The sequence below is a fragment of the Syzygium oleosum genome, unplaced genomic scaffold (assembly GCF_021117445.2).
Source record: "Syzygium oleosum isolate NSW1041296 unplaced genomic scaffold, Sole_v2.1 Sole_v2.17, whole genome shotgun sequence".
In the NCBI taxonomy this organism is placed as follows: Eukaryota; Viridiplantae; Streptophyta; class Magnoliopsida; order Myrtales; family Myrtaceae; genus Syzygium; species Syzygium oleosum.
In genome coordinates this window covers 8,437,210-8,462,351 of record NW_026607501.1, presented here as the reverse complement: position 1 = coordinate 8,462,351, position 25,142 = coordinate 8,437,210, and the positions used below count along the sequence as shown (strand labels likewise).

At 41.3% G+C, this 25,142-nt stretch overlaps 4 protein-coding genes across 4 annotated transcripts; all 4 read right to left on the bottom strand.

Moving 5' to 3' along the window:
- Positions 1-128: 128 nt before the first annotated feature.
- On the bottom strand, positions 129-6,838 carry LOC115678715 (protein PLASTID TRANSCRIPTIONALLY ACTIVE 10). Its single transcript, XM_030602128.2, has 12 exons — positions 6,190-6,838; positions 5,972-6,031; positions 5,835-5,864; positions 5,241-5,314; positions 4,427-4,508; positions 3,970-4,043; positions 3,768-3,834; positions 3,232-3,324; positions 1,959-2,132; positions 1,831-1,881; positions 1,488-1,639; positions 129-647 (listed from the first exon to the last, which is right to left on the bottom strand). Exons 1-12 carry the CDS (start codon positions 6,562-6,564, stop codon positions 206-208), a joined length of 1,674 nt encoding a protein of 557 aa, XP_030457988.2. The 5' UTR covers positions 6,565-6,838; the 3' UTR covers positions 129-205.
- Positions 6,839-8,950: 2,112 nt separating this feature from the next.
- On the bottom strand, positions 8,951-12,251 carry LOC115678766 (glyceraldehyde-3-phosphate dehydrogenase, cytosolic). Its single transcript, XM_030602200.2, has 12 exons — positions 12,107-12,251; positions 11,979-12,002; positions 11,738-11,838; positions 11,297-11,412; positions 11,091-11,190; positions 10,412-10,558; positions 10,269-10,329; positions 10,079-10,176; positions 9,818-9,960; positions 9,614-9,697; positions 9,386-9,475; positions 8,951-9,233 (listed from the first exon to the last, which is right to left on the bottom strand). The coding sequence occupies exons 1-12, from the start codon at positions 12,108-12,110 to the stop codon at positions 9,188-9,190; spliced, it is 1,014 nt and encodes a 337-aa protein (XP_030458060.1). The 5' UTR covers positions 12,111-12,251; the 3' UTR covers positions 8,951-9,187.
- Positions 12,252-15,014: 2,763 nt separating this feature from the next.
- LOC115678767 (30S ribosomal protein S21, chloroplastic-like) lies at positions 15,015-16,983 on the bottom strand. Its single transcript, XM_030602201.2, has 2 exons — positions 16,456-16,983; positions 15,015-15,513 (listed from the first exon to the last, which is right to left on the bottom strand). Exons 1-2 carry the CDS (start codon positions 16,905-16,907, stop codon positions 15,399-15,401), a joined length of 567 nt encoding a protein of 188 aa, XP_030458061.2. The 5' UTR covers positions 16,908-16,983; the 3' UTR covers positions 15,015-15,398.
- A 705-nt stretch (positions 16,984-17,688) lies between these two features.
- Positions 17,689-25,117, bottom strand: LOC115678765 (uncharacterized). The gene is made up of 14 exons (XM_030602198.2): positions 24,835-25,117; positions 24,494-24,522; positions 24,307-24,409; positions 23,781-23,952; positions 23,440-23,622; positions 23,104-23,261; positions 22,121-22,397; positions 21,492-21,706; positions 21,142-21,240; positions 20,529-21,058; positions 19,480-20,282; positions 19,161-19,359; positions 18,423-18,646; positions 17,689-18,351 (listed from the first exon to the last, which is right to left on the bottom strand). Exons 1-13 carry the CDS (start codon positions 25,067-25,069, stop codon positions 18,485-18,487), a joined length of 3,165 nt encoding a protein of 1,054 aa, XP_030458058.2. The 5' UTR covers positions 25,070-25,117; the 3' UTR covers positions 17,689-18,351; positions 18,423-18,484.
- Between the last annotated feature and the right edge of the window lie 25 nt (positions 25,118-25,142).

Genomic DNA, 25,142 nt, shown 5'->3' with positions numbered 1-25,142 from the left:
GTTCGGAATTTTGAGGTCGTAACTATATAATTGATCATAAACTTTCATCATACTTTATGATGCTCTCCCGCTGATCGTGAGTATTCTTTGGCTATTCGTAATTTCACCAGAGAGAGAGAGAGAGAGAGGAAACCAAAGAAAGGAAAGATAACATTTGTTCCACTGTACAAAGAGATGACTTCCCACTAACCCACAGTGCGCTACATTAGTCCTCAAACATACCTTCATCTGATATTCTAGAAGATTCGGTCCCATTGACAAGAGGCTGATTCTCAAAACTAATGTTCGGGTCGCCAAGAATGCTGTAATCAAAATCGTCGTCGTCGTCATCCTCATCCTCATCGACTTCATTGCTGTCTGGATCCTCAACTTCTTTCTGCATCACTCCTTGCGATGCAGCTTCTCTCTGCATCTTTTGCTTGATGACATCTTCATAAGGCATTTCATACCACACAACGCCCTTGCCGACAATGGATTTGTTGTGGGCGTCCGTCATCCGCTGTTGCTTGCTTTTCTCTGAGTTCTTCGGCTCGCCCCAGTAGTCGTACCTGTATAAAGGGTTGGAAGGATCGTATTGATCCTTGCCAAAGTAACTGCCGTCTACATACCTTCCTGGCTGTTCCAGTGGCAGAACCAGGGTTTGTCGGCTGTAAAAATGACACGCCTTGTTAAGTGAACATTATCACAGAAAAAATTCTAAGTACCATGATTCCAGGAACAAAGTTCTCTGGCATTTTGTGAAGAGAGAATGAAAGAAAAGGTTTTTCGTTGATTTGGTGACGAAACATTCTTAGCACTCCAAAAGGACATGAACAACAGCTTCCAGAAAAACTTGCTTTCTAAATATACCAAAAAGGATATCATCATAGCCGTTCCCTTGTAATGTTTACAAGAATTTCGACCCAGCTAGAGAATCTTATACTCAGCAAAGGATATCAGCATGCATTATATACATTAAGATGCTCACAAGAAAATTATTAAGTCACACGTACGAAAGTAAAGGCTATCAATAGGTAGACAGTGACCAAAACCATTTTGCTTCATTTGACAAATTTGAATGAACTAAAGTTTTCATTTCACGTGGGCAAACATTAGTTCCTTTCATGGACCATTTTTCTTACTGCAAACTGCTTTGTTGAACCACTTTCTCAATGCAACTGATTTCTTCTCCCCTCACCCTTTTAAGACAAAATAATAAAGCCCAAAGCAAACTGGCACATTGTAGGAATAAGAATACCAAACATGTGCTAAATTCTGTCATTCCTGGAAATCTGTCAATGACAACATAAGTGGCATGTGGAATCTTTCACATATTACATGTTATATAAAGGAAAACAATTAGATCGGGTGATTGCATCCTTTTGGTTAGTTTTGTTTTCCAAAATATTCAGTTAGAGAACACGACAGACGTCAAACAATTTACAATTGGAAAGATAAATTAAATTGAATATCAAAAAGTCAAACATGTTAAAATGACATAGCATTACCAGCTGATATCCCTGATCAAGGCTTCTCTTTCTTCAAATGACCGACGCCAATGCATCAAATCATACTCATCCATCTCAATATTTCGCTTGAATTTGGAAATTTTATATGCCTCTCCCCTTTCTTCTGCTTCTTTTCTCATTTTGTTATGGAACTACATGTAGACAGAAAGCCAATCAACAGACATCTCACTAAGTGACTTGGCAAACAAAACCAGAGTATCATCTAAATCTAGACAAAATGGGACATATGCATATGAAATCAAGCCACAGCAGTGACTAAAATTTCATATGAACAGTACTTGAATAGTGAAGATACAATCTATGCAACAAAGCAATAACTAACCTCACGCTCAGCTAAAGCCGCTTCCAAGTCAAGTTCTCTCACACTAGTTTTCTGCCCAAAAGTACCAGGTAATATTAGAGAAATCACCAATTATAAGACTGGCGCATCTTAAACATCAAATAACCTACCAGAATAACTTTTGGTATCAAGGACTTCTTATAATAAGCTTTGGTATATTCAACACTTTTCTCTTCATCATAATCATCATCAACTAACTCAGATAATTTTTGGTTTTGGTACTTCTCAGGATTGACCTCCAAATCATCCAAAATCATTTGCTCAGCGACATGCATCTGCCACAACTGCATAAAGCCACACCACACGAAATATTGAACAACAACAATTCATACATGAGCTAAAATCAATAGCAAGATTTGCATTTAAAAGACCACAGACTTTTAAAGTTTATTATAAAGATAACTATGCAATCGGTATTTTTCAACACATTATAGACCAGGCAGCTGTGGTCGCAATGCATAACAAGGGCGAAAAGTATGAAGAAAACCTCATAGCATAACGGAATAGTTGAGTGGAAATGCATATATTCATCAGTCAGAATTTTAGAAACATCATGATGTGTTGAAACAAATGCCAACGAACTTGGTTACACATAAAAGAAATTTCAACCTTTTTGTACACATGGAGGACATTATTGCATTCATCACTTGCGTTTTGGTAACAAAATCCAAGGACCAAGTTAAGAAGCTTTGTCAAGAGGGGCCAAGCCCTAGAAAGATGGGAGGCCCTGAAGAAGCAATTGAGCCTTTGCCAACAAAACAAATGTGAGAGCCACTAGGTTTTTTTTATTTCCCTTCCTAACATGGGTAGGTGCTTAAGACCAATAAACCTACAATGAATGACAAAAACAAAGTCCAAAATGCACTCAAATCTAATCGATTCTCACCAACAAAAAGGTAGGACTCTTAAGTAGCACTTCAGCACTTGTTGCCTTGGGACATACGCCCCCCCCCCCTAATCTTTTAAGTGCACTCAGGACCTCTTGTTTGCCATTCAGTTGTGAATAATTTGTGTGTCAATGTGTATGCTACTCAAAACCAAAAAGTTGAAGAAAAAACCATCAATATGGGAACACCTCGCAAATTTTCCAAAAAGTTACCATCCTAGGAAACCCTTGCCACGGATTTTATATAGGAAGCTAGTCAACGAGTGCTCTTAGAAAATAGATCAAGCTACACAGAATGTGCTTTAATAATACACGAGGATGACCTACAATTCAGAGATGACTTGGTTATTATGCTACATCACTTGTTAAGAAGACTCTTCATATACTGTCACTGGAATTTTCACGATGGACAGTAACAGATACACTCATGCAGATAATTCCTTTTAACAATGCACTGCTGCAAAAGGAAGATGAATGGATCTTATCCACACAAGTACCTTATCAACATAAGGGTGATTCGACAATAGAGACTCCTCTTCAGGTTTTGTTCCTGGGTCTTTTCTAGGTATAGGAGGTCTTCCACAATCACGCTGCATGTGAAGGAGCAAAGAAAAAGATGTCGGTTATTAGAACTCTATAGAGACTGGATCTTTTCTGGAGAAAGGTCCACATAAAAGCAAAATGCTTCATGATCACATTTAAGTATGTGCTTTGACAAAATCAAGAGGACTTATTTTGCATGTGTGTTCTAGCGGAAAAAGCAGATTCTGTTTGTGTGTTGTACAGAGAAAAAAAAAACCTGTTTGTATGAATCTGAGCCTAAACAGAAATAATTCAATTGAAGCTTAATCTGGCTAAGACTTCACAAGTAATCCTTGCTAATCCTCGCAGATAAGCAATCAGAAGTTTGTTCCATTTATATACTAGAGCTCTAGTTAAAATGTCTAATCAATAGATCAAGCATTGAATATCGAGTCATGCTCAAATCCAACCACACTAGGAGGACTGCAATTTTGAAACAACCGTCACAGACCCGCAATTCATCAGGATTGCTATCCTCATCCCGATGAAATATTGGTGGAAACTCAAACCTGTTAAAGCTGCAAGTAAGAACACATATCAAATGCAAGAATCACTACAAATGATGGCTGACATAGAAGATAACATTAAATAGCTCCCAAAATGGCCCATGACCCTGCTGAACAGAACTAAAGTAAGGAGAAAGATTTACGTACATCAGGTGATCTATGTTAGGATAGACAAAACGCATTTCAAGAGGAAATCGAAACCTGTATGGGTCTCGCTTTGCCTGCAGATAAAAGCAAATGTGTACAGTCAATCCTGAGACACACAATACGTATATGATTTATTGATGAAGAAAAAAGTGGAGGCATAGAAACGAAAGTAATTAAACAGAAACAACTGAGTTTATAATCCATCCAATAAATTTAGAGCCTGTTTGCTTGGCTGCGACTTTGACTGTGGCTTTATGACTTTTACTTGGGACTTTAACTTGACAAATTCATTTTCAAAATTTGGAGAGTCAATGTAGTTTTCTAAGTCAAACCAGGACGATAAAGAAAGAAGTTGCCTCCAAATAGTGTATGTTCCAAATTGGCCTTTTGCAGATTTGTGCAAAAAACAAAAGAAAATCATGACAACTAATGAAGAAGCTGTACAAATGACACTCACCAGGATTTCGACAATAACATGCATACCAACTTTTATGTGATGGCGGATCCAATACCAATCGTTTCCTTTAATAGGAACCCACCTGCAGCATGGCACAATACTATAGTCAAGAACTTTAATCATATGACATACATATCTACCTATAATACATTAATATTCCCCGAGTCCTAGCATTTAAGATGCAGAATACATGTATTGCAGATGGGTTTTGTTGCCATATGATAAAAGAATCTTCATGGTTGTGGATTCTCAAATTAATCACTGTATATTTCATCTGTGTTCCTTGAAGTCTGGATATTCTTTATACCTCTTCTTTGTACATACATGTCTTGTCAGTTTGAAATTTTGAAAAACTAGAAAGATGGGCATAATAAACATTCACATCCACTGCAACCAGTAGAGATTCTGTTTCATTAGAGACATGAGTATCCACCACCTATCCGTGAAATAAGCTGCTTGCTATTATGAATAATGATGAGGGAACACCATGTTCCTGGGACCAAAGCAGAAATCGCAAGTTCAAATGCTAAAGCTCCAATTGGAAACCTCAGTGATTTTGCGATATACCTAAACCTCCGTTTTGTCCATTGCATCGTATGATACCCAATTAAGCATTGCTGCTGAAGGAGTACATCGTTACAATGGAAAACAGTTGTCAGCAAAAATAAAGCAGCATGCCGATTCCACTAGGACTAGTTGAGCTAGTAATATTCAGTGATTACTAGTAATCTTCAATGAAAGTAACAGAGACAACGGTAAGATAACCAACAAGAAAGGCAAAGTAATTTGATGATATGTGAGCAAACAACTGTACCCGTCATATACGCCTCCCACATCAACAAATGCTCCTTGATAAAGGTGTAAAGTGGTGACCTTCCCCTCGCAAATCTGTAGAATAATCTCTCTAATGTAAAGCTCACGTAATCTCATATTACATAAGCATCTGAAATTTGGAATTTGAATAAACAACTAGAAAGTGTGGATCTATAATGTAAACAATTAAAGAAATAATGTATTTCTATGTAGCAAAAGACTCACACAAGCATTACATGACAAACTAAAAGCAATCGCTCAACAAGTTGAGACTATACGTCCTTTTTCACAACAGTAGAGAATTGATGCATGGCCAATAAGCCAATTACATAGTCACACCTTGAAGAAGGAAATGTTATACAGGTTGTTGTTCGTAATTACAAGTTGCTGGTTCTAAATTTTCAAACAACATATGCCGACAGGATTAAAGAAATTGACCAAATTTAGGGTATGAAGACCAGCTTGCTGCCGAGAAAACCCAATAAAAGAAACACCTAATTATGAATAATGAAAAAGGATATCCTGTCACGTGCATTATTAGTCGCGGCTATACAAGTCCGAGTCTCACACTTCATTTAACTTAAAAGGAAGTTACCTGCCCAGGATAATAGAAAGGCAGCTCGTACTGCATCAAACAACGAAAAAAAGCAAAGTAAGACAACCCATCTTTCGAAGCATTTAGAAAGCTTATGGATGCAACATGATGGTGTAAGTTTCAGAAATTAGTTCTACCATGCCCTCTTTGTAATCTTTGCCTCTTTTCCTTCGTCCAGGATGGTAGTCTTGGTCATACTGAAGAAGAAGAAGAAAAGAGAGAGAGAAATTTAGTCTCAAACCACATTGGCGCTTAATTCGATTTGCGTCAAGTCAGATGATACGCAGCAATTGCTCATAAAACAGCTCTTGCATCAACGCCTGAAGCAAATTCTCGAGAAAAGGCAAAAGAGCACCTTATAAGATTCCTCCTCCAACCTGTCCTTATTCGCCTCGACCCACTCGTTGTACTGCTTGAGGAAAACTTTGTACCTGTCCAGACACATATCATCCGTATCGGCGCTCACTCTGCTCTCCAAATCCTCCAAATCCACCCTCTCCGACATCATCCGGTGCCCCTCGCGGATGAACCGGAGCTCCTCCCTGTCGACGTCCCAGCCCCTGGGAGGCCAGTCGCGCGGGGCAACCTGCCGGACGACCAAGGGCCCCGCCCACAGCGTGCTCAGCCTCTCGGGGATCTCGCCCTTGATCTCGAACTGCTTGCGGTACCACTCGTCCTCGGTGAGGCCCAGCTCCCTCATCCGCTGCCGGCGGTGGCGGGGGTTGAGCATGCGGAAGGCCTCGATGGCGTCGGGGGACTGGAGGGGGACCTCCTCCCCTTCGTTGAGGGACTTGCGGGCGAAGTCGGCCTCGGGGGAGAGGACCTCCTCCCAGGGGGCCCAGCCGCGCTCGATCCAGTTGCGGCGGCGGGCCTGGTCCTCGGTCTCCTTGTCCTTGGGGCCGAAGTTCTGGAGGAAGGTCTCGTCGACGGGGAACTCGTCGGAGCTGAAGCATCTGGCGGGGGCCACAGGGGAGGAGGGGCGGCCGGCGAGGAGGAGGAGGAGGGGCGGCCACCGGCGGAGGCGGAGGCGGCGGAGGTGGCGGGGGAGGTGGAGGGAGGAGGGAGGGTTTAGAGGGGGTTTAGGGAAGGCGGGGGAGAAGAAGAGATAAGGCGGGGCTTCGTGGCGGCGGCGGCGGTGATGTTGGATTTGCTGCATTTTTTAGAGAGAGAAAGAGAAGAGACCGTTTGAATGGGAGAGTTTGGAGGAAAGGGGGAGCGATAAAAAAGGGGGCAAGTATTCCTCGATTAATTATGTTTTAGTGTTTAATTATCCGAGGCTTCACTCCTTACAGATTTGAGTTTAAATCTCTAAATCCCTCGATTACGTAAAGGGATAATGACATAGGTGAATCATACAATTTAAGAACTAAATTGAGCGTATACAAAAGTTCGGGGCTACGTTGTATAAATTAAAAGTTCGAGGGCCATATTGCGCGTCGAGTTAAAGTTTAGAGACCTGCTTGAACAAATTAAAAGTTCGGGGGACCGCATTGCACATTGAGCCAAATTTAGGACTATTTGTGTCATTTTCCATACATAAAATATATAAGATAGCTTATATGTTGACATACACGCGGCGACGTGTGTTTTGAATTGAATCGTTAATAATGTAATCCCTATCGTTATACAAAAACTCAACTGGTACCAAGATCGAGCATCCGATCTTGAATTAATTTTAATGACTATATTATTTTTGAATTTTTCTTTTTCTTTTTTTCTTTTCTTTTCTTTTTTTTTCCTTCGCTTCATACAGTTTAAGAACTAAATTGAACGTGTACCAAAAGTTCGGGGGCTACGTTGCACAAATCAAAAGTTCATGGACCATATTGCGCATCGAGTTAGGCTCGGCTCGAGGGCCCGACCCGCGAACGAATTAAAAGTTCGAGCGCCCTCGCCCAGTGACCACACCGCGAGGCGACCCTCGCTGCGCGGCAAGGGTCTCGAATCAAAGTTCATGGACCAGCGAGTTTGAAAATGAAAAAAAAAAAGAAAGAATAAAAAATAAATAAATATTCGAAAAAATAAAATAAAATAAAAATATTAAAATTTTAATTCGATAAATTTCACATGATAGTATGTTGAAATACACGAGGCGACGAGTGTTTTGAATCAGAAATGTCAAAGCACACAAGGCATGAGATTTAAATTAAATAAGAAAAAATATATATACATATATGTATCTATACATGCATTGTATAACATCGTTCGAATAGGCTATGGTCGTGTATCACGTACTCCACTTAAACTGCTCCTCCTGACAGATGAGCTCATTAAGCATATCATTAGTGAATTTCATCAATGTGCTATGTGGAATGTGCTGTTTACGGCCTGATTTAGACCACTAACTTCTTTTATGTTCGGGCCCCTCATTTTATCCCAATGCTAGTAGCTCAGAAACAAGTCGGGATGCAATGGCCACGTCCCATTTGGACAATAATGTATTTTTAAGCCTCAAAGTTTCTAATCGATGGGTGCGAGCACAAGGAACACTATTTCTGTACAGCTCATCGACGACAAGCTTCCGGCTAATGCATAATCGCGAACCTCTACTGATTTCAGGTCAAGGTCGAAGATTTCGAGCGAGCGAGTTTCTACTCAGGATTGTGGCTGGAAGTTGACAATGCCCGTTTTCGACCAGACCAGACGCTCCTGCAACCACAAAGCTTTCCCCGTGCAATGTCCGCCTAAACAGTCGGACGATTTGTCGGGGTGGAGCAAATCAACCAAGTGTCGGGCTCCTGCTAACAATCGCTACTCAAATTGGGTCTCGCTCGTTGGAGAATGATCGATGTCATCCATCGGTCATCGACGGAGCAGCAAGACTGTCACTCCCACCCCTGTACTTTCGTTGGTGGTGTTCTGCAACAAGTGCTTCAAACACCCATCTGGTCCACATCGACAAGTCCTGGATTACACAACTCCCTCGCCTGTCTCATGAACACCCTAACCCCACAAATGGCCGGTACAGGCCACACATTTCGCAGTTACCATAAGACAAAACCAACCAATAAACGAAAAACAAGTCGCCCTAAACATCGCATCGAAGTAACTAGATCGCCTTCTCATGTCAGTGAAGTTCTAATGGGGAGAGGGAGAGGGAGAGGGAGAGGGAGAGGGAGAGAACCTCTCATCTATCCGAACAACTTTATAATAAGATCCACAAGGGTATACACACCGCAAAGCAGAACACCTGGGGATTTCCATGCCCCATCAGACAACCTGGACAAAAACGTTCCACAAACAAACCTTTTCTTTATTGCATGCTTCGCTCTTATTGGACAAACACACACCGTCACACGCGTGTCCGAAAAACACGTTGACATTATTGAGTACTGCCCTCCTTGCACCACCACTTAATGGCAAGACGCCATGTGCACAATCAGGTCAATCACTCGGGAGCTGCAAAAAATTGGATCAGTGAGAAATGTAAGATCCAAGATATCATCTTGCATATATTTTCTTCCATAGAAGAGGGTGAGGGTGAATTTAAGCATAGAAATATAAAAGTTTAACAGAAAACAGAAAGGAAATGGGAGTACTCGGAAACTAACCTGTAGCCCCATTCGTTGTCGTACCAAGAAACCAGCTTCGCAAAGTTCTCGTTTAATGCAATACCGGCCTTAGCATCGAAAATACTCGACCTGAAAGAACCATAGTCAGATTAAGATAATTCCTTTGAAAACTGGTCATCTTCATTCTGAATTCAGGAGGTGGTAACAACGAGAGGAGCTGATTCCCAGGACGACTTCCTTAAACTCAAGTAAGGCATAGATCAATACCTGCTATCACCCACAAAATCAGTAGAAACCACATCTTCTTCGGTGTAACCCAAAATTCCCTTGAGTTTCCCCTCGGACTCCTCCCTATATGACCATATATTAAGCTCATGGGATTAAACTAAGATGAAAAACAGCAAAACAGTCGACCTCCATAGCCAGATAATAGAAATCTAGCTAGTTCAAGAAAAGATTATCAAGCCATACTTTATAGCAGCCTTGATTTGCTCATAGGTAGCGCTTTTTTCCAATCTGACGGTGAGGTCGACAACAGAGACATCAACGGTCGGAACACGGAAAGCCATGCCAGTCAATTTACCATTGAGTGCAGGAAGAACTTTACCTACAGCCTTGAATCCAATATCAAACACAGAAAAGAGTCAATAACTTGAACAGATACTCACCTATTAAGAAACCATATTATGTTCCCTAAGTACCTAATGTATATCGTACTGTATAATATATTACCTTTGCAGCCCCGGTGCTGCTTGGAATGATGTTAAAGGAAGCAGCTCTTCCACCTCTCCAGTCCTTCATCGATGGACCATCAACAGTTTTTTGTGTAGCTGTAAAAACAAATAAAGATATTAAGGGGAAAAAATTATTACCAGTAATCAGTGTGCTCATCCAATTACTATGGACAATTCGAAGAGCTTACCCGTGATAGAGTGAACAGTAGTCATTAGACCCTCAACAATGCCAAATCGATCATTAATGACCTATGAAAAACACAATGCGACAAATTAACCCTTAAGTCAATAGAATAATAAATGTCATTCCAAGAAAGAGATGGGTATGAACCTTTGCAAGGGGAGCCAAGCAGTTGGTGGTGCAACTAGCATTGGAAACAATGTCCAGGTCGGGCTTGTATTCCTTCTCATTGACACCAACAACAAACATAGGTGCATCCTTGCTAGGAGCTGAAATGACCACCTTCTTTGCTCCACCCTGCAAATAAGTTGGGCCTTATTTATAACTACTGGTCAAGAATTCCCAAAAATCAGCGAAAAACAAATGGACAAGGCATGAGCAGATGAAGCAGAACTCAGCAACTAGAAATCAGCAGGTTAGGGATTGATAAATCTCACTTTTATGGAATTTGGACAAAAAGAGAACAGCACTCAAACATGCAAGTGTGGTGATAATCCCTCGATAGTTCAAACAAAATAAAATTCGCATTTTTTTCATTTCTCCGGATTATCAAAATATAGTTAGATTACAAAGCAGAAAAGTTTTTCCATGCTTTTAAAGCACTTCCACCCTTTCTCATACATAAGAAAAGAGACTGCCTCAGTAGCGGCTTTATATGCAAAAACTCCACTTGCAAACTCAGAATATAGATAAAACTAACACTTTTATGGAGTGAGAGAACACTTTTAAGGACGAAAACCAATTCCTTGGATTCTCCTTAACTAACCATAGCACTCATAATGCAGAGGATTAGTTTAGCACTGAAACTAAAAGAAATCTGAACACAAACCTTCAGGTGAGCAGCTGCCTTTTCCTTATCAGTGAAAACCCCAGTAGATTCCACAATGAACTCAGCTCCTGTTTCACCCCATGGAATCTCCTCCGGGTTCCTAAAGCATCAACCATACATATCCAGAGTTAAATCAATCTTCTCGTAATACAAATAGAGGTTGAGAACAAGCTCAGGCTCAGACGAGGGGAAGACAGCACCAGTACCTGACACCGAAGACTGTAACAGGCTTCTCACCAAAGAGAAGAGTATTGGAGTCTTTAACCTTAAGCTCGTGATGTTTCCACTGACCGTGAACACTGTCATACTTGAACATATACGTCTGCATCATAAAAGAACACAAATAAGTCGAATAACACGACAATCAAAACATCAAAACTCACTTCGGCGCTAAGAAATATTGATCCAATAGTAGATAAACCGTGAAGACTCTAAAGTTAACAAATCAAAAGCACTTCAAATCCAACAGGGAACTGATCAACAACCACAAAGAACAAGTCCCAAAAGCTTTAACAAGTCTAGAGACCAACACCATATACATGTTCTGCATGTTAAACAAAAATCAAGGAGAGAACAGATAGCGGTTGCTGCCGCCGACATAAGCGAAAAACAAAGAAACATAATCCATGAGAAGTGCAGAGAAGTACCATATAATCGGTGGAAATGAAGGGGTCGTTGACGGCGACGAGCTCGACATCGTCTCGCTGCAAAGCAACTCTAGCCACCAAGCGGCCGATCCTACCAAAACCTGCAACAGCAAATGATCAGTGGCCCATAAACCCCGAGATATGATCTGGGTAGGAGCAAGAACAGAAACCCATGAAAACAGAGCAAAGACAAGACCCAATTCAACAGAAAAAAAGAAGTGGGTGAAGCGTGATCCGTTACCGTTTATTCCAATCTTCACCTTGCCTGCCAAACACACCCAAAAGAAAGAACAGATATCAGCACCATCAGAGCATCATCATCCATGAACAGAAGATAAGAAGAAGGTTACGTTTCTACTTATCAATTACCCATGATCGTAGATGGAAGTTCACTAGCCAGGAGGTTCGAGAGAGAGAGAGAGCGAGAGAGAGAGAGAGAGAGAGATCAGTTCAGCAGGAGATAAGAAGAAGGTGGCTGTGGAAGAAAGCACTGGACACTTTAACAACAGCAAGCAAGTAGTAGGAGAATCCAGAAACAGAGGCTTCGCAATAAAGTTGAAAAATGCGGGAGACCGGAACGACCGGTTACCGGTGTTGGAGACCGGAATGACCGGTTACCGGCAGTAAGTCATCGGCTGTCTTAACAGCGCTTATACAACGTACACCTCAATTTCTAACGTGGAAAATAAATACCTCAATTTCTAAAATGCATGTATATATATATATATATATATTGAAAATATAACTGTTTTGAGGACTTTTAAGGATGCAAACTCAAACTTTTTAGTGTTTTCCTCCCATAAGAAATTGGCCATATAATTCTTAGAGAAATATCGAGTGCATATGAAGATCGACTTCTAAAATTGACATATTAAATAACGTATCGATCTTCGATTAATATCTCTTTGTAATTAGCTACCTTATTTGACGTGGCAATTTCATAAATTTTGTTACCATAACTAGCATCAATTTAATTCGTGAATTTATTTAAAGCGATGAATTAGTGATTTTGCGCAAGGTTTCTTTTTTTAGTTCTATTGCCTGATACTACTTGTCACTTGCCACCTGCACGTGTACGTTCCTTCTCCACGTAGAAAGATGGTTAGATGGGCCACGTCACTGATGGTCGACCTGACAAGTGGCTCTCAAAACTCGATTTCCACCGCAACATCCTGTGGCCTTCATTCCCTCTTCAATCTCATCCATCCGCTTTGCCTACTTCCACCCCCTCGTTGACCCACGCAGAGAGTAACACCATAATACTAGAGATACTAAGGGCCCGTTAAAAAATTTTAAACAATTCAAAATATTATTAAAATATTATTTGGGAACAGAAATTTTGTGTAGTTACTAAACGCATTTCGTTCTTTTCTACTCTGGGAATAGAAATTTTGGACATTTATCAAACACCTTCAAATACTCGTAAATTGTTTCCAGCACGGAATCAAAAAAATCATTTCGTTCGAATAGCGCCAGCGCGAGAATGGTATTCATGCGCACCCTAAAACTCATATACGATAAATAAGTGTATTAAATGATGCATCGAAGTGTAAGTGGTTATTTCAATTAGCGTGTCCATTTTAAGCACCCGGAGTCATTTAATAAATCCATTTAGTATGCGACTTCCCTTTTGTGTTAACTTAGTCGACATGATGCTAGACTCCTTTACGGTAAAACCGTATTCTTAGCTATTGCAGTAGCATATAGATTGAATCTACATTGATTTCCAATCCTGATGCAGTGCACTAAGACCGATTTTCACCCGAAATGCTCTCGGTCTCGGCACTCCTCGTTATATATCGAATCAATCCCAACGGTATTATCATTTACTAAACCTATTTAGCGTACGAGTCGAAATCGTCATCAGCATCCCCTAAACTCCAATCCTTCTTTCCCTTCACTTGAAGCTACAAAGAAATTTGGAAACCAAACCCCACGTTAATGGAAGTTGTGTTACGCTTTCTTCAGGTTGGTGGGTGCAATGAAATGATCGGACACCTCTTAATGGTCAAAATGGAGGTCATTTGGTAAAACCATGCAAATGGTGGCGACCCTAGGACCCCCTGAAGATTTAATGTACGGAGAACGAGAAAAGAAGACTCCAAGACAAGGACACAAGACAAAACCTCTACTGGCCTAGTGGCCCACTTATCCATGTCTGATAAGATTGCTTCGGATTTCGCACATGATGTTGTCCTGTCCATGTCTGCTAGAGGCTAAACCCCATTGAATCGCAAAAGCTACAACACCCTTTGGACTCTGCACCATATCCATAATACCAGTCAATGCAAGACATCCATTCACAAGAGAAGAGGAACCCCCGAGTAAAGGTGCATGAACTCTACAATGCAACAGCACATGACCATATTGCAGGTACCGTCTTCGCCTACTGCATTATCCTTCGTCTTCGGCGAAGCTAGGGTCGGTCCATACTTCAATTCCCGTGATCCAAACCCATCACTCTCTTCAACAGGCTTTACGGGCTTTGAACCCAATTAATGTTCGGCCCCCGAGACATTAATGGGAAGAAAAAGAAGGAACAAAAGAGAGTCAGGACACAGCCTCAGCATTGCACAGAAAAACCCAAAAGCCATCTCTTCAGCTCGGACTGTTGTCCTTATTAACCCGTTCTCGCTCAGTCTCATATGCTGACATAAACATCAGCATATCCATCTCTCATTGTTAAAACCGAAGAACCAACCACGCAAATCAACATTTAGCTCTTCCTAGGCAAAGTCACTCAGATAGCTTTGCTGCATAAAAGTTACAGGACCTGTCAAGTGCCTTAATTGAGCTCTGATCTATATTTGTTATGCATAATATTTGCATTCTCCAGTCCTCACACAAGAACTCCTCAAAACAAGCATCTCATCCACCAAGTTCGTACAACATCAAACAAAGAAAACAAAATAGAGACTGCAGCTCGAATAAATGTATGAGTAGCTGAAATGTTTTACCATTGTCTTTGATAAATTCAAGGACCTCGACTTCGACACATGCTCAAACCAACGGGTGCTTGAGAATGAAGAGTTTGCATCAAGCGTGAGGTCTGGTTGCTGCGTCCCCTCTTCACCTTGTAGGATATTAGTATCCATTGTCCAAACCTTTTCTAAGCTAATCAATGTTGTGGAGAATCCATCTTGTTGTCACCAAAAATTCACTCCAATTGAAACAAAAAACGAGGTATCCTACACGGATGAATATTGTTGATGGAAAAATAAACCATACCAAAAAGATAATACACAGTGGATGAAGGGAAAGAAAACAATCAAGTGCATGATTGTAAACAAAATAGAATCAGTGAAATTCACTCAGTCAGAAACAAAGACGGTCTTTGGAGAGTATGTAGCATATCAATGCCATCCACGGTAATCCATCTCAGACAGACCAATAGAATATATGTGCACTTCTTCTAAGTTTATGGTTGACCGATATTGCTCATCATCATTTGGCTATTGCATTTATTTTTCTCGTTGCTGGAAGCGAAAAGTCCCTCTCCACTCCATTACTTTGGAACTGAATAATGTGATGAAATTTCTCTCTCACCAAAGCATTATAGGCCGTTCAATGCTAGAATCGGCACTCTCCTCTTCACAACTGCTCACACCAGAACTATGCTGTTCATCTAGTATCTTCTTAACATTCAGCACGTAAACATCAGTCAGTATGGAAGGTCTCCTTGAGGAAGATCCCAGTTATCATCTTCATCATCATCAGCCCTTTTCTTCTTAGGCATCTCGTGTTTAGCCTTCTTTGCCAATTTAGCTTGCGGGCGCCTGGGAAGAGAAAAAAAAAAAGTGAAAAACTTTATTGGGAAGTCTCAATTAGTCACATATGCAAGAATATCGTGATACGCACATTCGAAAGATCATGAGATTCAACTACCAGAAATCTTTGACCCAACATCAAGATAAAAAGTAATGCATTTTCATCACCATCATCAAGAGAGAAGAAGAAATTGACTGGCTACATTGCAAAATGATCAATATTTCTCATGCACGACAGTTTCCAAAGTAAATAAACATGGCTTCTGATTCAATTGCTTCGACACGCTGAAACGGTGGCAGGACATTGATCTTCACCAGTAAAGATTGATTCTTTGCTCATATTCTGCAATTAATTTGAGATTTAACCAAACATATCTCAGTACCAATAATTACCCAAGGTCATCACTCCCTAGTTTGAAGGAAATGGAGAAACAGCGGCATATTTTACTGGCTACCCGGCAATCTTGGAATGATATTGGCTAGTTTGACAAAACAAGTGATAGACTTAAATCTCAAACTAGCTCGTGGATTCTGCTATTAGTGATGATCTAATTTCAATGCCACCGTCAAGTTTTCCTTCAGAAGTCGGCCGGTCATTGCTGTCCTCTACTTCAAATTCCAATGTCCATCACTTCTGGTAACAGCAATGCAATGTCAGTTTAACTTTCTTATGCACCAAGCAAGAACTACCGTTCTCTTATCTATTCAAACAAAACAGAAACAGAAGCACAGTCCCACCACAAAAAAGAGAGATCATACAACAACAAAAAAGCCAATAGTGGAGGACTGGAGGCTAATTATGCAAAGAATTTCTGAATTTAGGAAGTCAGAAAAACCAGATCAATCACAGTTTACATGGAAGCTGAACTTGCAAAATCAAATACCCACAGCTGCGAATTCTCAAGTAAAGATCTTATTCAAGAACCTGAACAAAAGAGAAGGAAAGAATACCTCCGGCGATTTCGTTTGGCAGCATCTCGAGCCTTTCGCTTCCTGTACTCCTGATTGGTCTCGAAGAACCTCCGGCGCCGGCATTCTCGGATGATGCCGGCCTTCGCGACCTCTCTCCTGAACCGGTTCACCAACCTCTCCTCCGACTCGTTGTCATCCACCGTGATCTGCACGTTATAGGTCGATTTGAAGAAAAGGGTGTTCGCGTACGCCAGCGAAGGACACGCGGTCGACATCGTCGCCGAGGAAGGCGACGGCGACGGCGACGGCGACGGACCCACGTCGGCTACGAGGGGTGCCCACTTCGGGTGGTGGGCATCGGTGGGTTGGGACGGGAGGCGAAGCCATGTCACCGTGCAAGAAGAAGGAGAAGGAGAAGGTGGCGTTGACTTGGACGGAAGAACAGAGGAGAGGAAGTCGGTGAAGAGTGAGGAGGCGGTCATCATGGCCATTGGGTCCTGTCGACTGTCTCAGAGTCAGGGTCATTCCTTAATTTGTCTGTATACTGCATCAGTGGCCATTCCTGGCCCACTTTAGTGCTGCTAAGCCCTAAAATCATCTGTTCAAGTATATTGGGGAACATGAGATTTTTCGATCCTCCTCCACTTGGTAGACCAGAGCCTTAACGTAAAATTGTTCATCCATACTGAAGAATTTCAGGAACTGAATCTGAATCCCTCATCCATAAACACACCCTTGGCATCGCCTTTCTCGAAGGGAATTCCCATAGTGTCATTTGCTAGAAAAAAAACAATTAGCGAGAACAGTGGGTAGACTTGTCGAAACGAGTGGATCGGATCGGATTCGGATCAAGTTGAAAACGGTCTGACCCAAATTGACCAATTTATCTCATTTTGACCCATTTTAACGCAATACAAATCTATTGAATCATACTCAACCACTAGTACCCAACCATATCGTTAAAACACTTTTATATTTAACCAAATGTTAGGAAAACTCATTTCTAAATTAAGGTAAAAGCACGGAGTGATCGAGCGTTAGATCAAGTAAGGGTGAGAGAGAATTAAGTCTAAACCATTATATGTATAAGTTATACCGGATATAACTTATCCATATAACAACTCAGCCTATCAAATATTGATTAAGAAATAAGTCTATAATTCATTTTGATAGGTCTACCGCAACAAGACGACGACCAAGCATCATTCGCCACTTTACAAGTCCACCGACCAACCGTCTCCAAAAAAAAAAAAGTACTTCAATTGCAGCAGATATGGGAACTTGTTGACCTGAATAATTTTTTTAAACACAAGAAAATTATGACAACCGTTTCCGCAGATTAATAGTTTGGCGGGTAATCTTACAAACAGGCATTTTACCGTTATAGAACATCAAGCAATGCACCAATGCGGCACACTTCTAGGGATCCGACATATTTCATTGTGAGCATCGGGAAGAGAAAGAAAAGAACATAAAATAATCAAAAGACCAGCCACTTGCGCACCAACCCATTCCCAAAAGCCGGGGAAGAACCGTTTGTCGCATCTTGCATCTCGTTATCCCCGACTCCACGTGGGTCAAGTCGCCTTTTGGACATAAAGTCGGGTGAAGAAAGAACCTTGTTCAATTTCGACACTTCCATTTATTGGGTTTCATATTCCCGGGATCCATCACCAGAAGAGCCTGCCCCAGCTTCAGCAACCGTGAGAAGCACTGAAATTGAGGCTCAATTGTTCTCACCTGATTCTGATCTCCCTTAGAAGAAGAGGGATTGCTCATCTACAAAAGCGTCATTACTTGGTTCAAGAAGACTTGCCTCTTGGTCCAAAGTTTCTGCTGCCAGGGGGTGCTTATTTCCACAAGGACCATAAAAGCAGGAACAGAAACCCCTCGCTGGAGTGTTTTTCTTTGTACGCAGGACTCCTCCTAAGTTTCCTGCGCCCAATTGGTTACTCTTAACTGGCGCCAAATAATATCAAACAGTAAAGAACTAATAGAGCACTTACATTGAGAGTCAATGATGTATGTTATGCAAGCAGGTACTGTTGGGGGAGTAGATGAGATTCGTCTACAACTCTATATCTCCTCTGGGGATTCTAATTATACCCTTGGACAGATCAGGTGGGAGGCTGATATTCTTTGCCTTGACAGCAGTTTCTACGGTCGATTCTAATGCCCGCGAAGCTTGAAGGGCCATCTCAGCATGATGTTGGAGACATGACATAGCTAGCTACAAGAAGGGAGATACGATTTTGGTCATTCATATATCGAATACTCGATAAAGGAACTTCACTATTGTCAGATTGATAACCAATGTTGCACATGTTAGAAAACTAAATATACTTCAAATTGATATCATATGGGCTAAGCAAAAAGTGGAAAGAAAACAAAAATAGGAATGAACAAACAAGCGGTCATAGAGGATCTCATCCAAAGACCAAGAAGAGGTTGCCTCTTATAAAAAAACTAATGACAGAAAGGGAAGCAATGAAGAGCATGCATCAGGAACATTGGCTAACATGTCTTCGACGTATCTCCAGTTTCATGATATATCCTATAAAATACTGTATGCAGTAAACTCTCTTTAAACATGCTTGTCCGAGCTTTCCTTTCTTCTTCGTACTGTCAGCATGCACTGATATGACTTTCCAAATGATTGTAAATGTTGTAGCCTGAGCGTTACTCAAAAACTGAAAAAATAATCAAATACAACAATGTTCCCAGTGTAAAAATTCATTCTTTACCGTATAGCATTCTCTGTCAGGGTCAGACTCCACAACCTGGATGGCCCATGTCCGGACCCATTCAAGACCTCTAGAAATTTCTGCATTGCCTTCAACCAAAGCAGATGCGACAAATGAAGGAGGAAGTGCTATTAATACACACAAAGCGGCAAATAGAACAGATCTTCTAACATATGCTTCACTGTGATGGCAAACTTCTCTGCAAAAATAAGAATTCAATTTCAGATTGCAAAGTTCTGCAGTTATCCTGAGAAGCATGTCCTAAATATGCTGATGTAATTTGCACTCAGTGCTGCCTCATATATTGATATTTATTTACCTTGATCCCAACATATCTAAGAGAGGCGCAGCCAATGCAGTTGCTTCAGGATGCAAAGAAGCGCATTTCATGCATACACCGAGCATATAGATAACTTTTCCTAAGACTATATAATCCCTTCCGAGCAAGTCAACGCCATGCCTTTTCTTATCGAATTCCTGCATAGCAGGGAGCATAAAAGCTGCCGCATATACAGGAAATTTATTCTGGGATATGTCAATCTGATCTTCTCGCATATTTGTAGACTTAATGCTCCATCTGCGCGTCTTCCCTCGCTTCATCTGACCGGGTTTTGGAGGAAGCTCTCTCTCATAATGAGTTGTCCAATTTGGAACATTTCCAGTCCCCAAACTTGACAAGTTCAGCACAGTGCCGCTCCCTGCTACCTCCTTCCAGGAACCAGCGCCGGCAGGCCCCGCACTACTGGGCAAGAACCATGGTCGACTCTCTGAAGTGATAGATACAAGAGGCCCTGTCTGATGTTTCAATCGCATAATCTTGGCCTTGGCAAGTTCTTCTGCTGCTTCGGTCATTATGTCAAGTATCATTATCCTTTGGCTTACATCCACATTTGGTGAGTAAAGTAGCTTGTGGGCAGTTTCAAGGGACTCCAGTGGACATGACACTACCAAAGCAACCAACGCCCTTTGTCTTTTCTCTTCTGCTGAATCTTCCTCACCTTCAACAGCCACATCAGAGCAACGAATTTGTATGAGAGTTCTAACAAGATCGCTTGCTACATATTTTAGTTCATCAGGGGATGCTCGCACAAGCTTTTCAGCAACTTCAAGAGCCTGCTCCACCTGCAACCCACAAAATAAGAAAGGGGCACATTCGTTCAGAGAACTCCTGTGTCCATCTGGTCAAACCAGATTGATTGGCAATTTTGCCAGAACAGTATTCTTTATATTGTGGACTTGTCATACCACAAATGTGCAAAACAAAGTTTCACCAAAGAGGATCTCATAAGTGGCCTAGGAAAGAAATGGATTTTCTTCAAGAGAATTGTGCAGGATGAAGAAATAAATAAGCACAACAGAATGACTTACCCCATCAACATCATCAGTTTTTCGTAATGCTGCCACTACATCAACCAACTGTGAAAATCTTCTCTTTAAATCTGTTTGATCATCTGTCAAGTCATATGGCTCCAATGAAGAGTCACTCGCGGCATCGGAACTTTCGCTCACGTTTTCATAATTATCATAATCAGATTCTCTTTCGAGTTCTAGATTAGCTGGATCAATAATCTCATCAGGGTCGATCATCTTATACTCAGATAACTTCTTCCTTTCATCTTTCAGATCACCTTCCTCCCCATAAGTGGCTATATCATTAGACTCATTCATGTCCACTGTGCCAACAGATGTCTTCGTTTCATGAATTCCCTTTATTCTGCAATTAGAGGTAGGCAGCGCACTGTCTTTGGAGGTACCTAAACCAAATTCCCAGTCGATACTCTCTCCACTGAAGCTATCATCAAGGTACAAAGGATTTTTTGGATCAATCACTTTCGAGAATGCTAGAGCGATGCTGCTAGCCATTTTTCTAATTAAATGGTCAGGACTCTCCAGCCTACCTGCAAGCGGTCAAAACAACAATTAAAAGGGCGGAAACAGTAACCTTATTGCCATTGAAACTAGTAAGTGGACAAAAATATACAGCTAACTCCTTGAAGAATTGAGTGCATCACATCCTTAGACTTATCCAGTTCCTCCTTAGACATCTGCTCCAGTAAAAGGCCTACCGCTGCTGTAACATCTGAATGTAAATCAAGGTAATACATAATGCCAAATGCTATACAATATTACTTTGGTCCTCAGAAGTCCATGATACATTTTGTCTGGTAAAAGTTTAACGCATTCAACAGGCACTCAATCTGTAGGAACTATTACAATATTTCAAAGAAGATGGAAGAGAGGTTCTGTTGTTTCATTCTTTCCGCATAGACCAGCAGTCATGAATACTGAGAAACATCAATAGATAAATGACAACAAATAATAAGAGGATACAAACTTGCTGCTCCAATGACGCTGATCGCACAAACTCCTGTTTGGACCATACTACCACCAGACTTTGCAGTGTAACTGGAAGCTGTTGCGAAACATGATTTGAGACTTGTGAATCAGGGTTAGGAGGGCATCCAAACACAGCAAACTGAAATATCCAACGCAGGCACCGTACAGGTAATACTTTCCAGAGTAGAAATTTGTCCAGAAACAATGTCCTGAGAAGTCCGAAAAAAAAATTACACGATTGACATGTGGCATTATGCAAATCATCAAAGAATAAATCCATTCTATTACTTCCACCAGATTCCGGGTGCAATCTAAAGCCATAACCAGGGAATCGAATCAAACTTCTCTTTAACAGAAATCTTTACTGCAGGCAAGTGTCTGTGCCCGTATGTAAGGATTTGATGTAGTCCAACAGCAATTTCTCTCGATAGCTAAACTTATCAGATGAAACACTACAATAGCCCATCACGTCAACAGGCATATAAGCCACAGATATTGGACTGCAGCAAGTTAAAACAGCTTCCTGGATTTGGAGAGGTTTTGGAGGTTGGATGAATAAAGTGGATAGAATGACAAAGATCTACTTATGTCAAAGCAATTACAATGATAAACAACTTGCGTACCAGACGGATTTTTGATTATAGAACAGATTGTGAAACAATGTCCAAATGACCCAGTAAGCTTCAGTGTCATTTATACGCTCAGTAGCAAGCCCACGTAAAAGCTCTTCTGAAGTTCTTTCAACAGCATAGGAATCTTTTATATTTCCCATCATCTTTATCCAAAACTGGGACCCTGGATCTGATTCAAATACATCTGCCACAATAGTTGTTCCGTTTGATGACAATAAGCCTCGGACGTGACTAAGTATCCGAGGAACCACTTCACTTGCCAAAACATCTGCCCAAAAAAGAAATCCAGTAGTCTGGTGTCAACTCTCAAGTCTACTGGAAGCCACACTATTTGTGAAAGGAAAAAACAATTATGCATTAACATTAAGAAGACAATGAACTAAGGATAAGTCAGATAGCATACTCACAAAGAATATTATCTGACTTTATACAAAGGCATAATATTGTGTGATTGGCATCTACTAGGCCATTAAAGAAAACAGTACTATCTAACAAAGAATTTGGCAATGTCTAGCACCCAAATTCTCCAGTGTTCATATCTGTGGAAAGTTCAAGACAGTGTCTGCTCAGCCTTGGACCTAGAGTGTTACAAAGATATAAGAATTTTTTAATAGAGTAGTCTAATCACTTCCGTATGCAACTTAAGTGGGTAATTACTCTTTAGTCATAACTCTTTTTCACCAGCAAAACATTCAGATCAGAATGGGTAAGCCCGTGAACAAAGAGCTCTACAACAGAAGCTCCAATGATGAGACGGAATTGATAACAACCATAAAGATAATGTACATCAACGTGAATTCAAACCATCTAAATTTGTAGACAATCTATCCACCTATACATAAGCAAATTGCAGACCCATCACCCAATCACTTAGGTTTTTGTTGTTGGTAGTGAAAGCTCTGCTACATAAGAACAAAACTCTCTTTCACACATAAACATGAGAAAACAAAACATGCAGAGATTATGTTACCAACCTGTAAATCCCCGACGACAGATGCGAGCAAATGTCTCCCCAGTGAAATGAAAGGCACCATCCATCTCACTCTTGTTGACGATCCTCCCAGGATCTGTCGTCAAATCTCTTCCATCAACTCCACAGAGAAGCTGAGTAATTATCTGCCTGAAGAAAATGCTTTAACTCTCTTGTAAAGAACAAACACATCAAAGGAGGATCAAAGAAGTCTGGATCCAAAATCACTAAACCCATGCATTTGATATTGGCGAAATCATTAGGTAAGGTTCAGATTAGTAAGAAGAAGAAACCACATAGGCAAGCAAACTCAACATCGGGAATAACAGAACAAGGATACTGTGCTGAAAGAGAAGACGGAGCTTTGAACTGTGCTTTGTCAGGCACGGAGGCTATAAGCTGTGCCACCCTAGATATGACAGGCTGGAGTTGTTCGTGAGAAGAACCTTCCCTTTGTGATCTGGCAAATTCTGTAGCGATATGGAGCACTCCGGTGTTTTCAAGCAAGAAAAGCACTATTAATCTGTCAAGAGAATGAAAGGTTATATTAACTGCATTGTTGGTATTGTGTTACTCAGATTCAAATGTCCATAATAATGGCTAGGAAAGAGAAAGTTATACAGGTTGATATGATTATCCTTCCCACTTTATTAAGTAAGAGAAAAAGGCCTTCACTCACACCTCTGGATATTTGAGACAATGGCATTGACATCAAGACCAGCACTACTGTTTTGGTGTAGACGAGGAATCAGAGTCCGAACCACCTCGGTGGCAAGTCCGTCGACGAAGAAAACATCATAAACATGCTTCTGTGCAGTGAAGGGAAAGCAAGCAAGCCAGTCCGAGGCAACATCTGACCAGATAACGGTTACAATCAAAACTGGTAGGTATGTATGAATGATAAGTCTCTGACAAGGATAAATTTAGGGGATCATGTAAAGATAAGGAAGAATTTTGGGCTCATCAACTCAAGCATCTAGTAAGCCACTTCTAACACCAAGTTAAAGAAGTGCAACCTCAACAGCAATCACATGTCTAATCAAACGGTAGAACAATGTGAAAAAGAATCATGGCTCCAATGAGATAGTATGCAGGATCGACACAGAAGCGGCAACTAAAGCCACCTTTTGAAGGTGATGGCTACATTTTGACTTTTTGAGGAATAAAACACAATGGAAAGATCATAATATGCAAAACAACAAGCTACCGAATAATAGGACTCTCGCCAGAGCTGGAAATGCAGCTCCTCGGTAGAACGTCCGCCACCGATCATCTCTCTCTTTTGCGGAAGGAAGCTTTGTCCCGAGAATCTACACAAAAACACAAGCAGCGAATATCACATTAATTGAAGTTAAAACCCCGTTAACAAAAACTGAAGCAGCACAGACAGCCACCTGATCTCTGTATCCTTCATCCACAACGCCTGCACATCAAGACATAAAAACAGTCAAACACCACATAACTCCATTCACTAACTCTAGAATGGCTACCCACAACAGAGGAGAGAAGACCCAGAAGCATTGTCACCAAGAAAACGCAATCAGATCACTCAAGTCATCCAGCACACCACAGAAGCCAAAGACCAAAAAATGAAAACATTCTAAACAGAAGCAACCCAAATGAAGCCGAGAGTTCAGCAGCAGTCCCATGTCTCGAAGAGCAAGAGTTATTCGAGCTTTCCAACGTTGTAAGACATATAGAGATCGTAGGCAAAAAGCGAACGAGATTGAGACACCTGAGAGAAGAGAGGAATCGACGGGGAAGAGAAGGACGGCGAGGGAGTGGAGGGCGCAAATCACTTGGTCCACGTGCTTCGCCTTCTTCACCGCCGCGATCGCCTCGCTCGCCATCTCCGACATCTCCGCCTCCAGTTCTCTTCTCCGGTCACGACCCTCCATCGACGCGCCACCGTCGCTCACCTTCTCCGGCATCTCCGCCTCCGTTTCTCGTCTCCGGTCACGACCCTCCATCGACGCGCCGTCGTCGCTCACGGCTTTTCTGGCAGCGGAGAAAAAATAGGGGGACGGCTTTTCTAAGTCTTAG

Bases quoted from the DNA above. Each gene is read 5' to 3' on its own strand.
- LOC115678715 (XM_030602128.2), bottom strand. From the start codon at position 6,564: ATGCTCAACCCCCGCCACCGCCGGCAGCGGATGAGGGAGCTGGGCCTC. The intron at 5,865-5,971 runs GTAGAACTAATT...TGTTTGATGCAG, and splicing joins AAGATTACAAAGAGGGCATG to TACGAGCTGCCTTTCTATTA. The intron at 4,044-4,426 runs GTGAGTGTCATT...TTTTATCTGCAG, and splicing joins ATGTTATTGTCGAAATCCTG to GCAAAGCGAGACCCATACAG.
- LOC115678766 (XM_030602200.2), bottom strand. The intron at 10,559-11,090 runs GTTTGTGTTCAG...ACTTATTTGCAG, and splicing joins AGGCAGCTGCTCACCTGAAG to GGTGGAGCAAAGAAGGTGGT. The intron at 9,234-9,385 runs GTTAGTTTCCGA...AATTTTTTGCAG, and splicing joins GACAACGAATGGGGCTACAG to CTCCCGAGTGATTGACCTGA.
- LOC115678767 (XM_030602201.2), bottom strand. From the start codon at position 16,907: ATGGCCATGATGACCGCCTCCTCACTCTTCACCGACTTCCTCTCCTCT. The intron at 15,514-16,455 runs GTATTCTTTCCT...TTCTCTTCCCAG, and splicing joins GCCAAACGAAATCGCCGGAG to GCGCCCGCAAGCTAAATTGG.
- LOC115678765 (XM_030602198.2), bottom strand. From the start codon at position 25,069: ATGGAGGGTCGTGACCGGAGACGAGAAACGGAGGCGGAGATGCCGGAG. The intron at 23,623-23,780 runs GTGTGAGTGAAG...TTCTCTTGACAG, and splicing joins ATTGTCTCAAATATCCAGAG to ATTAATAGTGCTTTTCTTGC. The intron at 21,707-22,120 runs GTACGCAAGTTG...CGGACTTCTCAG, and splicing joins TATAATCAAAAATCCGTCTG to GACATTGTTTCTGGACAAAT.